The sequence below is a fragment of the Podarcis liolepis genome (assembly GCF_965112155.1).
Source record: "Podarcis liolepis genome assembly, chromosome: 6".
Lineage (NCBI taxonomy): Eukaryota > Metazoa > Chordata > Lepidosauria > Squamata > Lacertidae > Podarcis > Podarcis liolepis.
In genome coordinates, this window is record NC_139559.1 from 26775950 (window position 1) to 26791858 (window position 15909).

The 15909-nt window shown below is 40.8% G+C and overlaps 1 protein-coding gene across 17 annotated transcripts in view; it reads left to right on the top strand.

Annotated features, from left to right (window-relative positions):
- Positions 1 to 15909, top strand: part of PTPRT (protein tyrosine phosphatase receptor type T) — a 592781-nt gene that overhangs the window by 459157 nt on the left and 117715 nt on the right. For all 17 annotated transcript variants that reach the window (XM_083507878.1, XM_083507892.1, XM_083507888.1 and 14 more), the window contains exons 11-12: positions 934 to 1036; positions 12404 to 12677. In XM_083507878.1, the coding sequence (XP_083364004.1) occupies positions 934 to 1036; positions 12404 to 12677 (377 nt within the window). The remainder of the gene's footprint in view (positions 1 to 933; positions 1037 to 12403; positions 12678 to 15909) is intronic.

The following is a 15909-nucleotide window of genomic DNA, read 5'->3' on the forward strand; positions in this document are numbered from 1 at the left end:
CAGGGAGAGCAGAATAATAAATAATTTTCTTCTGCATCCCTTAAAAGCATTATATAGGAAGCTGAGCAGAATTCAAGCAAAGAATCGCTTGGTTCCGAACCCCTTTCATTCACAGATGGGACCAACATCCAAAAGAGGATCCCGCTGGGGAAGGGGGAGAAGGCAATTTCTGTCTAACCCTGCAGAACTCAATGCCGCTTTAGAGAGTCCCTCAGCCATCTAGAACAGATTTGTTCTAGGGACTTAGTGGGAAGGGAGACTTGGCAGATGTAGATATGATTGTTCTGTGAGTAGCAGTCTGTTTGGGGGAGACTTCTCACAGTGGGAGTCAGCGGCAGAGCGAGCCAATTGGGCGCCTGGGGTGGCATGTATGCCAGCTGCCCGTGGGGGGGGGGCAAGCCAGGGCAGGATGCTCTGTGGGGCCTCCGAGGAGTCTGCCTGCCTCCTCCCACTCAGCCGCCCTACAGCTGAGGGGGAGGCGGCAGACAGACCATTTGACACAGCACGGAGTCTGCGGGCACCCAGGAGAGGCACATGGCTTGGACGTGCTGCAGGCCCTGTGGTGAGTGCCGCCTGGCATTTTGTCACCTCCCTTAGTGGTGACTCCCAGGGCGAACCGCCCCTGCCGCATCCTCCTTCCTTCACCCCTGGTAGGGGCAAACTTGGGATCCCAGTCATTTTCCCTTGGAACTTTAAATATATCCAAAGCTATACTAAGGTGTCCTACAGTGCTAAGGTTGAAATCAAGAGTGGCTAAGAATGTCCAGCTCTTCCTAATTGCTTTAAAATAGCAATCAAGTGCCCAGGTCATTGCCAACCAAGAATTAAAATTGCAGTGTTGATTCTCAAATGTCAATGTACCGTGACTAGCTTCAAATCTCATGACATGACAGAGATCGTATTTAACCCATGGATCTCCCCTCTACTCCACAGCACCATCAATGCCTGAATATGATGCAGACTCTCCTCTGAATGAAACAGAGACAACCATCACAGTCTTGCTGAAACCTGCACAATCTCGTGGGGCACCTGTCAGGTAACATGCTCTTCTCTTCTCTTCTCTTCTCTTCTCTTCTCTTCTCTTCTCTTCTCTTCTCTTCTCCCTTCTTTTACAAACATACAACAATACATGCTTTTTTATATTAAAACATGGCTTATTTTAGTTCCACATTTTAGTTTTCAGTGTGGCTAACAAGAATTGCAACAATATATATATATATATTTTAAAAAAATAGAAACAACAACAAAAAACCACTAATAAAAAAGCAAAGAAGCAGAATAAAGCAGTGGCAAAAGAAAGCAAAGGTAGAAGCACAATGAATAGTCCATGAAAAGCTTGGAAGAATAATGTAGGAAATGTTCTTCAGGAGAGGTTAGGCAAGCTAAGGGCAGTTCTGTTTCTTCTGGACTTCCTGGATATTGTGCTTCAGAAGATGGAAAATTCTGTTTTGGAGGCATTTGTTTAGTAAAAATTTGTGCCCAGTTTGTGGACAAAAAATTGACTCCCCACCACCACCAAAAGTGTATGTGGGAGGAACCACTTACTATAAATATATGTGGAACCCTATTTTACAAACTGAGAGTTTAAAGAATGTGTCCTGTCTAAAATGTTCTGAGCTAGGCAAATCTTCATTCTGAACCACATAATCATCAAGAAGGTTCAGAGAGGACACTAATCTGCACTGGTGCTTTTGCTAACCATACTTAGCACCAAACCACAGTTTGTAATTATGGATAGTTACTTAGACATGTATGCCTAAGGACTTCAGTATTTCCAGTGGATATTTTGAACTTTCTGTGAACAGTAGATCCCCATACCATAGCCAATATTTGTATATGTTGTTTCCAACATATGTTGTCGAATTCCAGTTTCTGTCAGTTACAGCCATCATGGCCAATAGTTAGGGGTGGAGGGAGAAATACATAAAAATGTCTGCAGGGCACCAAGTTGGAGAATGCTGGAATATAAAAATATACTCCTTTTTTGTTGTTTAGGTATATAGAAGGGGAAACTTGTAGCTTTATTAAAAGTACGGTAATATTCTCTGGTATTCTAGATACAGTACTGTATAGCAAATGTAACTTTAGCTGACTTTGAGTGATTTTAGAAAGATATTGAAAAAGAGAAAATTCCAAAATAAAAACAACAACAATTTTTTTCATATTTCATTTTACCACCTGCTGTCATAAGCGTTGCTATTTTCTTTCTTTTTTACTGAACAATCTTTACACTCTTCACTTTTTTAAAAAGTCTAATTTACCACACTTTTCCTATATTCAATAAATGTCTCTGTGGAAAAATGAGGCCATTATGAAAACCTTTCTGAGAATACACACACACACACAGGGACACACACACACAAATTATTATTTGACTTATTATTCTACATATACAGAGGTAATTGAAATGTCACAAATATTATATACATTATTTTCAGAGTCTGATATTTCTATTACATTAATAATATTTTCCTCACATATAGGACACAGGTTCTTTTGAAAAGTTAACAAGGGTCATGGGAGACTTTTCTTTCCTCAGCTACAAAAGTTTGCATAGACCTGAAATACACCTCTAAGGAAGGGAATGCAGTAAATAGTTTTTGTTCTGTGGTGATGGTGGTGTAATCTATAATTTAGCAATTATAAAATAACCTAAAATTATCCAAACACGGTATGTATATTCATTTGGTAATTTCCAAGGTGGCTTCAAAGTAGTAAACAAATGTAAAAACAATTACAAACACACACAATTAAATACACAATAAAGCAAATTTTCAAAACATTGAAACAAACTACCACAATTAAAATGTACAATAAAACATGCTGTCAAAACAGCACAACAATAAAAACCAGTTACAATATTAGTTAGAAAAATTAAAACAGGAAATTCGAGACAGGGAATCAGGGAGATGCTTATTTAAACAGGTGTGTCTTCAAGATAATTTGACATAGAGGTGAAAAAACAGTATGAACCAGCAGAATCCCATCATCTCTAGCTAACAGGGCCAGTGGTCAGGGATGATGGGAACTGTAGTCCCAAACATCTGGAGGGCCAGAGTTTGTCTGTGCCTGCTTGTCTGCTTTGTCTAGTAGGTAAGTGTCAGGCAGACTTACAGAGAGTCCCTACTTGAAAGTCTATGACAGGGGCTAATAGCACAATAAGAAGTCATTTTTGTATCAGACCTAGACTTTCAACACCCTGACTTCCAATGAAAAACATATCCATTTGCTTCAGAACACCAAGTACATTTTTGAAAACTGACTTGGTGGTGTTTGATGCCTTCCCTGGTTTGGACACAAATGCACTTTAACAAGAATTTCACTGGCAGAAAACTCTAGCTTATAATTGCCATATAAACCCAGCTCACAAACTCCCATTCCACCGTGCCACTATCTATTATATATGGTAGTAGCATCAAGTATCTTGTGCCTAAATGTTCTGAATGCATAATGAACAATCCAAGGAGTGTGAAACTCCTGTTAAGTAATATTTTGGAGGCAAGTTCATTATCTCCAAGGTAATGTTAGTGTCAGATGTTGATCTTCTAGCTGCTGCTGTAGATCAGCTCAAGAAGTAAGCTAAGAATCATTGCATTGTTGAGATTTCTATGCAAAATGAAATTGATATTCACCACTGATGAGGCATGCAAGGAAGAGCTTAGTGCCGGAGCAGGTTCATCATAGAGCTCTCCATTAATTTTGAATGACTTCTTCATTCTCTGTTTGTATTCTCGGGGGGGGGGATGTACATTTGCTCTATACAACCATTAAACAAATACAGGGGAAATATGTTTACAGAGAACAGGTAGAGAATAGGCAACGTAAAGGTGCAGGTGGAAAAGGACAACGTGAATTTTCTCTTGTTCTGCATACATCTGTTGCCGTCGTTCTGTCGCATACTGATATCACTCAAAAGTAGAATCCAGAGCACAGCTATGTGGTTATACTGAGATTGAACTCCCATAGTGGCAAGGGGCAGCTGGACACTGAAGGCCTGGCCTGACCAGATGACCCTCCGGGCAAAATTAAGGTGCCCTAGGATGACCTGCAGGACGTGGGTGGCGCTGTGGGTTAAATCACAGAGCCTAGGACTTGCCGATCAGAAGGTCAGCGGTTTGAATCCCCATGACAGGGTGAGCTCCCATTGCTCGGTCCCTGCTCCTGCCAACCTAGCAGTTCGAAAGCACGTCAAAGTGCAAGTAAATAAATAGGTACCACTCCGGTGGGAAGGTAAACAGTGTTTCTGTGTGCTGCTCTGGTTTGCCAGAAGCGGCTTAGTCATGCTGGCCACATGACCCGGAAGCTGTACGCCGGCTCCCTCAGCCAATAAAGCGAGATGAGCACTGCAACCCCAGAGTCGGTCACGACTGGACCTAATGATCCGGGGTCCCTTTACCTTTACCTAGGATGACCTGCAACTCTTGAAAATTACACTCTGCTCATCATAGCTTATTTTGAGGAAAGATAAGAAGGGCTGCCTCTAAGATTTTAACTGGGTGCCCAAATAATTTCACATATCTGAAGGGCCTTTGGGTTTTGTGGGGGGCAGCAGTTCTGGCAGCCCCATTGCCAGCTGCCACCACTGCAGGATAGCTGCAGCCTTTATGTGCGCTCTGCCACACCTGGCCTGGAGTTCTTGTCAGATCCCACATCTTTCCACAGTATCTTATAAGAGTTTGTCTACAGCAGGCATCCCCAACCTCGGCCCTCCAGATGTTTTGGGACTACAATTCCCACCATCCCTGACCACTGGTCCTGTTAGCTAGCGATGATGGGAGTTGTAGTCCCAAAACATCTGGAGGGTCAAGTTTGGGGATGGGGTTGATCCAGGGGGAGGGGGTGGATCCCATGATCCAGAGCTGCCACATCATTGGGCCATGCAGCAGTGATTTGCTGTGTGCAAGCACTTTGATTCTCCCCCACCCCTAATTGTGTCATGTAGGCATGTGGTGTGTTTCCTCTAAGCCTTGGATTCTACTCATGGTTTGGAGAGAAACAAACCAGGAACGCAGCTATGACTCTGACTTGTTTCATCTCCCATGCAGCACAGTCAGCAGCACGAGAGAAGCAATATGCTTGTGGGAATTAAACTATAGTTTGCTTATGAGCTATGATTTTATGTTATGTGCAACTGGGCCATTGGCTATTTTGTAGCCTGTTTACTAAATCTGAAGAAATTGCTTTCGAGGTTTTCACTATCTGCTTGGATTTTCACCATCCTGAAAAGTGTGGTCCCATAAATTTGTCTTCTGCGCTGCTCACCCCTGACTCCTGATCATTTATGAAAAAATTGCTGTGGGATCCCACAGCAGGTTCTTTAGATCAGGTTGAGAGCCAAGTCTCTGATTAGACAGAGAGTTAACTCTGCACATCTTTTTGATGCTTATATCCAGGCCACCTGGTTCACAGTGTACCTAGATACATTTGCACCTCAATACAAAGAAAGGGGGGATGACTCAGCTCCACTTCTGCTGCTGTAGACTGAGGCATTTCAGGACTTAATTATACCACAGGTATATAAATTACGGAAACATGTTAATGTTCCCATGATTAAAATTATAGAGGGCCTAATTGAAAAAGCATAAACTGAATTGAAGAATTCCTAATTATAGTTTGCTTTGCAGTGTTAATTTTCCACCATAATGAATGCATAATTTCTTGGAACTAGAAAAGGGGGCTGCTGCATTAATGCGTGGGCTGCAGATGGAATGAGGGGATTATCATAAATGCACAGCAAAGATACAAAGGAAAGCACAGCGGCAATTATGGCATTTCGACCAAGAATTCTTCAATAGTTCCCCTAAAAGCAAAAGTAAGACTTCCAATAAAGCATGGGATGGGCTCCACATATACAATACCAAATCTAAATTTCAGGATTTTTATATTTGCCTGTCTATTCTGCACCCCAAACCATGTGGCCCCTTTGGTAGAAAAACTGAAGATAGATAGAATATTTCAGAAAAATCAGTGAATGTTTATAGGAGAGGTTAAGAATGTATTCACATATATAAATGGCAGAGTTTTTATATTTGTCTTTCTACTTTTGGAAGCGCATGATTTAGGTGGGCACATTTAAAATATATAGAACAGAGCTTGGGGGGGGGGAGTTTCAGTTAGTCTTTGTTTCATAAAAGGCTCTCTTGGTTTTGTTGCAACAGACTAAGTTGGCTACCCCTCTGAAGATCATTCCAATTTCATTTGTAAGCAGGGCCCTTGCTCCAGTATTGGGAGCTGGCCTGTACTAATGTGAAATCAGTTGGGGGGGGGTCTTATACAAAATGCATATGCTATACAAATGGGAAGGGCAGAAATTTAGTAGGATCATATGCTCCACTCTAAATCTTCTGATCTTCCTTACAGCTCTTAATCCTACGCCCATTGTATAGGTGGTCATCCCCTTGGTCTTTTGAAATTGTAGAGTCTCCATACTAACAATGATTTATTCCATTGGTGCAGATTATCTTTTGCCACATGCCCTGCATATGTCTATTTTAGCTTTGCAGCTTTTTCTACTACATCTGTAACTACATATCTACTTTGTAACATACCACAGGTAATATGCACATATTGGACACCTTAGCTATCAAGTCTAAGGAAATCATTATAAAGCTTGAGTTTCCCCAAGGCTGTTCATGATTGTGTTATTCTCCTCTTTATTTCTAATAATATAGCTGCTGCTGCTGCTGCTGCTGCTGTTGTTAATTTATATCCCTCACCCTCATCCAAAGAAGTCCAGGGCAGCAATATTACTGTTACTATTGTGACAGAATAACATTCATTGAAATCAGGTTGTTTAGTCTGATACAGTGTTTGCTTTTTCTTCAAAATACCAGATATTTGACACCTCTAACTATGAGCTTTGCACATGCAGGATAAGTTCTGGAATTTCCGCAGTTGCTATAAGCCACAGTGGTTTCTTTCAGACAACTTGGCTAGCGCATCTCCAGTCTTTGCTGAGTATTTGTTCTGATTTGTTTGTGGGGAGATTACACAACAATATGCACTCAGCAATTACAATTCATCCTGATTTGCTTGGGTAACAGTTGTGCACCTTCCCATTAATTATTCTTTCATTCCAAACTTTTTTGCGCTTTTCCCTGTCACTTTCCTAACTGCAAAAAGTCTATGTATGTGTATGTATGTTTAAGTAGATTGGTCACACCCAGGCAATAGAGCATTTTAATGGTGCAAACCTCAATTTCTGGTCCTGAAAAATACTGACAGTGTTTTGTCAAAATATGTCATCTACAAAATGTTTTGGGAGATAATGTGAGCTTTGTCCCACATTCCTGGTAATGCAGGCTATGTGAACACAATTTAACATGCTGTATGGATGATAAACTCCAGTGTAACATTTTCATGCATATTGATCCATATGAATCATAACATAAAGCAGCCTCAGGGGTTTTAGTGTGTTGCATACATATCAGCTCTTGTCCTTGGATCTTTCCATGTCACTCTGAAATAAAGCATTGTGTACCAAAAAAAAAAAAAAAGACTAGAAGATCCCAGCCAACAAAAATCTGCTTAATGCTCAATGACATGAGCACCTTTTGGTAGCTCTATTTTGCAAATCAAATGAATAACAGGTGGTTCACAAGGGGAAAGGCACCTCTAAATCCACTAGCATAGCTCCTCTCACAGCAGGTTGTAGCTGTAGACAGTCATTATCTTTAATCTGCCAGCAAGGAGTAACATCGAACTGGAATGATAGGGGCCATGGAGGCAGCAGCTATTATGCCTAATCTGTGTTACAAGGCAGGTCAGGTTTATGGAGAAGATGTTGTTAGAACTTGCAAACTTGAGATGTCCGCTGCTGCTTCTCGGTTCTCTCCAGGTGATTTTGATGTAGAAAAGTGGAGCAGGGAATTTTATGCTACACTATAAACATGTATTTTATGAAAAGCTATATAATTTCACTCACCTCGTGTGTGCCGTACACAGGTTCAGGTAAAATGAATGTGTAGAGAGAAAGGTGAGTATTAAATTCTATTAGGGAAGTAATAGTGCCACTGTATTCTGCTCTGGTCAGACCTCACCTGGAGTACTGTGTCCAGTTCTGGGCACCACAGTTCAAGAAGGACACTGACAAACTGGAACGTGTCCAGAGGAGGGCAACCAAAATGGTCAAAGGCCTGGAAATGATGCCTTATGAGGAACGGCTAAGGGAGCTGGACATGTTTAGCCTGGAGAAGAGGAGGTTAAGGGGTGATATGATAGCCATGTTCAAATATATAAAAGGATGTCATATAGAGGAGGGAGAAATGTTGTTTTCTGCTGCTCCAGAGAAGCGGACACGGAGCAATGGATCCAAACTACAAGAAAGAAGATTCCACCTAAACATTAGGAAGAACTTCCTGACAGTAAGAGCTGTTCGACAGTGGAATTTGCTGCCAAGGAGTGTGGTGGAGTCTCCTTCTTTGGAGGTCTTTAAGCAGAGGCTTGACAACCATATGTCAGGAGTGCTCTGATGGTGTTTCCTGCTTGGCAGGGGGTTGGACTCGATGGCCCTTGTGGTCTATTCCAACTCTATGATTCTATGAAATTGACCGCCTCTGCTTCAATTGATTTCAGGTGATTTCCCCCTTCTGCTTCACCCCTGTATGACAGAACCTACAGTGTTCCACAGGTCACCCACAACATTGTGCAAAAGCTTTCAGGGGGTTGTGGGTTGGGGAAGAGAAGGGAAATGTCTGATCTCTGAGTTGCCTTCTGCTTGCACAACACCGACTACACTGTTTTCAGTTTTTATTTCCTAATCTTACCTGATCCTAATTTTCATTGCCCCGTTGAGCTGCACTATTAATTTATTATGATAAATTTACTTGGGGTTGACTTGACTGTACACATTTCTCCGAAAGGGATTACACATCCCACTTTGTCTGCTTGAAATCCTTGAGTAGATTGATCAAAGATAGCAAAAGAATTAGAAAATTGCATGAATGCAAATTACTCTGAATACCTTGCCACAATTTTAGAAATAGGCATTTGAATAGCATTTCTGAGCATCTCAGCAAAATGGTTGTTGCATTTATAACTAGATTTCTGACATAATCCAGGTTTTGAAAACTAGGAAGTTCTTTATGATTACCTGTATAAAAATCTCCTTTAGTTTGAAAGCTTTTTGTCTGATTCTTTATGGATTAATTTTATTCTTGAGAGGAATCAAGGTTGTTGGGATTAGAAGAGTGTTTGTATAAAGGAGGGAGTTGTAGATCTCTGTCCCCTCCTCCCCTGAGGAATATACACTTTAAAAACAAATTTTGAGCACTTTTTCTCCCAGAAACTTCTGTTTTAACTCCAAATTGGGCTCTTTTAGTTTTTATTGTGTTCTCAGTGGCTCCATTATGCAATTTATTTCATCGTTTTTAAGAATGCTACATGACTAATTGAACAGTTATATCTTAAAAGTCTAAGCCACCCTCTGAAGACTAAGAGTTTGTAAACTGTCGAGGTTTCTTTGAAAGGGACTTCAGTTTCATAAGTTTGCCCTGCAGGCTGCTTAACTTTCAGAGCCAAAGTAATTTGTCCAGTTTGAAGGATTATAATGTTGGAGTATTCCTTACAAGTGGGAAGCCAAGACTCATTTTGTAAAACAATATTTAATTGGAATTGTTGTTTGTACTGCATGCATTGGCCTGTTTCAGAGTGGCATGGATATGCACATTAGCAGGGAATGTTTTTGGAGTAATTGTACTTGACTCATTGGTAAATGAAGGTAATAATAATAATAATAATAATAATAATAATAATAATAATAATAATATCTTTATTGTCATTGCCCCCTTCGGGGACAACGAAATTACTTGACTGCTCCATAAAAACACTAATTAAACAATACAGTATAATACAGCAAGGGAGATTAGATGACTTTCAAAGTCCGGACTTCCCATTCAGGGCTGAGATCGCTCTGGAGAAGAAGCTGTTCTTAAGTCGGCTCGTTCTTGTCTTCATCGTCCTGTATCTCCGTCCCAACGGCAGGAGCTCGAAGAGACAGTGACCAGGATGCGATGGATCTTTTACTATGTCCAGTGCCTTCCTATGGCACCTTGTGGCATAAAGGGACCCCTGACCGTTAAGTCCAGTTGCGGACGACTCTGGGGTTGCACCGCTCATCTTGCTTTACTGGCCGAGGGAGCTGGTCTTTGTCCAAACCAGAGCAGCGCACGGAAACGCTGTTTACCTTCCCGCCAGAGCAGTACCTATTTGTCTGCTTGCACTTGATGTGCTTTCGAACTGCTAGGTGGGCAGGAGCAGGGATTGAGCAATGGGAGCTCACCCCATTGTGGGGATTCGAACCGCCAACCTTCCGATCGGAAAGCCCTAGGCTCAGTGGTTTAGACCACAGTGCCACCCGCACCCCTTGATAATTAGGACCTGTTAAAAACAGGTTGTGTCTGAGCATCACATTAAACCAGAGTATAGAATGACATAAAGAAGCCTAGGGAGGCAATGGGCTCTTTTGGAGGATTCAGCTATCTTGGTTACTAGTTATGATAGCCCTGTTACCTCCATTAACAGAGTCAGCATGCCTTTGAGTTGCTGGAAATCACAAGTAGGAGAGGACGATTTTGCTCATGACTTTGTTGATGGGCTTCCAAAAGGCATTTAGGTATCCACTGTAAGAACAGAATGGGCTATTCAGAAGGTCTCTTGCATTTTCTCATCACTGCTTTTATTATTATTTTAGCTTGACTTATACAAAAAAAATAAAATTATTTTTTTAGAAGAGTATGTCACAGAATCGTAAAAAGGAGACAATGGTTGTTCCAACAAGTGAGCTAAATGTTCGGATTCTTTTTCTTGCTTTAGCTGCCATTCCATTGTTTCCTACAATAACATTGGCGAGACATTACTCGAAATGTTTTAGGCCCGTCTTCCTGCCACAACAAGCTTCTGAAAGCAGCTAGAATGATGGGCTACTGGCTGTTCCCAGGCCTTCCATCGATCTTTCCTGTCTAATGAGACAAAGAGCCAGCCTCATATAGACAGCTGAGGGCAGCATATATGAATACTCTGATGAGAAGAGAAGCGACTTGAAGTGATACCTTTCTCTTTGTCAAATGGGCGACTAGTGTTAAGACTCAAGTATGTCTGCCTCCGCTGCCAAGTCTGAGAGCTGTAGGAATGACAGAGAGAACAAGACGCTCTGTGGCTACATTCACATGGCAGTTTATTCTGATTTCCTGACGTTTCTCTAACTTAATTTCCACAGTATAGTTGAACTTTTACACAGTGTAAAAGCTGCTTCCAGAAATATAACAGAATATGGTGCAAGTTGTTGTTGCTGTTGTTGTGGTGGTGTGTGCTGTGTCTTTCTGCAATGCTGCTGCAAAGTATGTATTGACCCAAATGTACAATCGCATTATCTTTTTGCATTCTCTGATGTATTAATAACACTCACATCTGACGAAGCAAAGTACTGTAACAGACACGCATACTGTATGTGCTTTGATGTGAAATTGCTCTAAAACTGATGGGTGGTCTTTTGAAAATTGACATGACTGCTTACCTTTTTATAGTTGTGTTATTGAATAATTACACTATTTGCTGGCAACATGCTATAGTTAATAAAAGTTAATTTGAGTTATTTTTTTAATAGCTACTGGCTTGTCTGCACTGGCAACTTGCCTCTGGCTTACTGCTGGAGCTATCACTCATATCATGTTTTACTACTGATCTTTTGTAAGCCATTCTGTGAGCATTTTTGGTTACAGAGCAGGGTAGAAATCCTTCACATAAATAAATGATTATCACTGTGGGGTTTGCACTTCATGAGCAGTAGTTTGGTCGTAATTTGATCAGTTTACTAGTGCTTCTTTTGAGATTAGAAATACCATCCAATTACACCATTCAGCATTCATTATTGGGCTGTGCCTTGGCAGAACTCGCCCTAGGCTTTCAGGTGAGTGCACCATGTTTCTAGACTATGACATCACATCGCATCATATCCTGGCTGTGACATCTTAGCCCATCAAACCCGACAATCCACACTTCTGTTGTGATTCATCCTCTTGGATCTGGGGTATGGAAGCTGGTTTAAATATTTTTATTTATTTTGCTCCTTTGCCTTTCACTTTGACATGTTTCATCCCATAACTCCAGCCATGCTTCTGGTGCTTTAGGAAAACTAGGAATATGCTGTTGCCTCCACCCTGTTAGACTTACACAGGTATGGGGGTGTGGACTTCCTTCTGATTTGAGATTTTTCTATATGCAGATATTTGATTATTATTTAGATTGACATTTTAATTTCATGTACTTTAAAAATTTATTTACTGGATTGGGAATTGTTGGTTTACTCAAACAGAGTCTTTTTTTGTGAAGCATTTTGCTCTGATTACTCACATGGCCCATTCATCCTCAACTTGTTGAATGGTGCTGTTCTTTCTCTCTCTTTCAGTGTTTATCAGCTTGTTGTGAAAGAAGAGAGGCCACAGAAGTCACGAAGAGCTGCCGACATCATTGAGTGTTTCTCTGTTCCAGTGAGCTACAAAAATGCTTCAAATCTCGACTCTCCGCATTACTTTGCAGCCGAGTTGAAACCAGTCAACCTTCCTGTCACACAGCCCTTCACGGTGGGAGACAACAAAACTTATAACGGCTACTGGAATGCTCCACTTTCGCCGCTGAAAAGCTACAGTATTTATTTCCAGGCACTCAGTAAAGCAAATGGGGTAAGTGTTGAACTTTCTGGCTTCAGCCAGTCTCGTAATTGTCATCTGTGGTCTGGCTGGGATGAACTCAGTTCCATCCACCATTTTGTTAAGAATAAACACTCTGGATTTCTAAAATAACATATCGGATGAAAACCTTATAACACTATTAGTCTTTAAGGTGCTGCAAGGCTGCAGTCATATTTGCACCGCACATAGGAAGTGCATGGCTTCCTTCAAAGTATCCTGGGAACCGTAGTTTATCTCTGACAGAGCTGTAATTCCAAGTACAGTGGTACCTCAGGTTAAGTACTTAATTCGTTCTGGAGGTCCATTCTTAACCTGAAACTTTTCTTAACCTGAAGCACCACTTTAGCTAATGGGGCCTCCTGCTGCCGCCGCACCGCCGGAGCATGATTTCTGTTCTCATCCTGAAGCAAAGTTCTTAACCTGAGGTACTATTTCTGGGTTAGCAGAGTCTGTAACCTGAAGCGTATGTATGTACCACTGTACCTTAATAAACTACAGTTCCCAGTATCCTTTGTGGGAAGCCATGTGCTTTAGATGTATGATGTGGATATGATCTCCTTGTGTTTATCCTCTGACCCTTTCCTGGTTCCTATTCCCCATTGCCATATATTCCAATTGTCATTGGTTCTTCTACGAAGTTAAGAAAAGCTTGCATAAGCCTAAAATACCTGATGACAACTGATTTAGGCCATGCAACAAGAGAGGAGGAGTAGCGGCTTACACAGTCCTGCACCCCACATTACTGAATCATAACTGCGAGACTGCAGTTCCAACCTCCTGCTTCAAGGAAAACTGTTTGAAAATAATGAATGCCTACACTTTTAATATGATGTAATCTTCTGCATCTATATCTGCCAGGATAGTCCATTTGCCAGTGTGTACCCCAGCCTTTTGGATTTGTTTAGAGCAATTATGTAATATGCAGTTCAGCTTCAAACAAGAATTAGTGGAGCAACGAACGTAGAAAGTTACCATGGTTTCATCAAGAAGCATTGTTTGCGTTTGGTATATTTGTGAGGGTGGGGTGGATCTGTGTGGGAAATTAATTTGGGACAATTGACTTGTTTTGGTAAAAGAAGCTGATTGTATTTCTCCCTCTCTGACAAGTAAGAAACTTGGCTTAGAATTTTGTTTTGTTGTTTTCCTTTTTATCAAACTCTGACTCATTTCAGTTAAGCATCTGGCTTTTGGCAAGCCCAAGGAGCAAAATTCACACCATTCAGAAAACAGGTGCTTTGTATAACAAAGCCAAAGAATATTCTGTTTCACACATGTTCTATTTAGATTACCTTCTGGGAGAAACACCAGATAGCCCAGCTCCCTCGTGACAGCCCGCAAGAAGAACTCAAATGAGCGTCTGTCTTATCCTACACCCAAATATATGCGCATACACACAAATATAGTGTTGCATAACAAAAGGCGAGAGAACTTGTGATCTAAATCAGCTGCAGTTTACCACATTTGTTATATAACTGGCTATTAATTGTGCTGTTTTTCAGTGCAGCCCTCACAGCTAATGGTAACAGAGATAATGAGAACTTGGAACTAAGCTCCCTTTGCTACAAAGTGTAACAGTGAAAAAATCTTACACTACTGTTATTGCTGTTTAGTAGCTTTTAAAGTGCTCAATTAATTTATTTCAAATAAATTTTTAGCAAAGGTTTAGAATAAAACAAAAATTTACCTCCCCCTATATTTGTACTCCTTTTTCATTTCCCATTGGGCACCTGTAGAATAACACATGACTAAATTATAGTTTGTGGAGTTGCCAAATTTGGAATTGGTGGATTCTTCTTATTTATGTATGTAGGTATGTATGTATTGTTAAAACATTTCGTGCTTTTGGAAGCCTGGTCAAAAAGGTTCACCACACCTGTAGTTAGTGCCTGTGATGAGCAGAGATAGTGTGGGGCAAGAATAGCCAATATAACCAATGCAGTGATAGACAACAGTTTCCATCTTCTCTGAACACGGCCTAAGTTTGCGAGGGCTTATGATAATAGGAAAAAGGGTCCAGAGCTCTGAGCACCAAAAGTGTTCTTCCAGGATGTTTTATCAAATATTCCACTACTCAACAGCTATCTTTTGCTGATTCTTAGTTGCCTGTTGGAAGCACGCTCTCTCTCTCTCTCTCTCTCTCTCTCTCTCTCTCTCACACACACACACACACACACACAATCCACCGAAAAAGAAAAAAAAAAACAGAAAACCTATCTCCAGATGTTAAAGAGTATTGCACTTTTTCTTAATGCCCAGTGTGGTTTTGGCCAGAACAGGCCTTTCTCGAGGGCTTTTCTGTTGGAGGGCTAGTCATTATTCCCCAGTTCTGAGGCTGATAAATTAGTGGGAAGATTTTCAGTTGCTGACGTGGAGGTCTAAAATACTCCTAAAGCTTGCACAAGTAGTGCTTTAGGGGGAAGAAATCATCAACATACATGCCATGAGATATAGAGGCATCTTTTTATCTAATCCAGCCCATGGAGAACATATTTGCCATAAGGGGGTGTTATTGAAACTGAACAATATTTTCGCCTTTTGAAATTACTGTTCAGATATGGTGATGTAGAAATTTCATACTGCAATGCCATGCTGATGCTTGCAAAATGTGCACAAAACGTATCCATATTAATGGGGCCCTGTTTCCTACAGTAATTTATGCAGTATTCATTACACCAGAGACTTGTACATGACAGTGTAAAAACATAAGTGGAAAGGAAAGCTTGCAGCCTATTACTGCCTGACAAAGTAACTTTTCAGAACCACAAAGGCTTGCTATGTTGTGCACATGTTCATGGGCCATATGGGTGTGATCTGTGTCAATAAATAATGTAGCGAAGGGGGGAGAGATTCTGAAGCCTGGCAGTAGCACATATTTACAGTGAATTAGGTGTTACTGTTATTAGAAAGGGTGGTCCACAACACATAAAATCACAATATATAAAGCACAAAATACATAATGAAAACAAAAAAACCAAAGACAACCCAATAATAATAATAATAATAATAATAATAATAATAATAATAATAATAATATTTTATTATTTATACCCTGCCCATCTGGCTGAGTTTCCCCAATCACTCTGGGAGGCTCCCAATTGAGTGTTAAAAACAATGCAGCATTAAATATTTAAAAAATTCCTAAGCAGGGCTGCCTTCAGATGTATTTTACAGGTAAGATAGCTGCTTATTTCCTTCACATCTGATGGGAGGGCATTCCACAGGG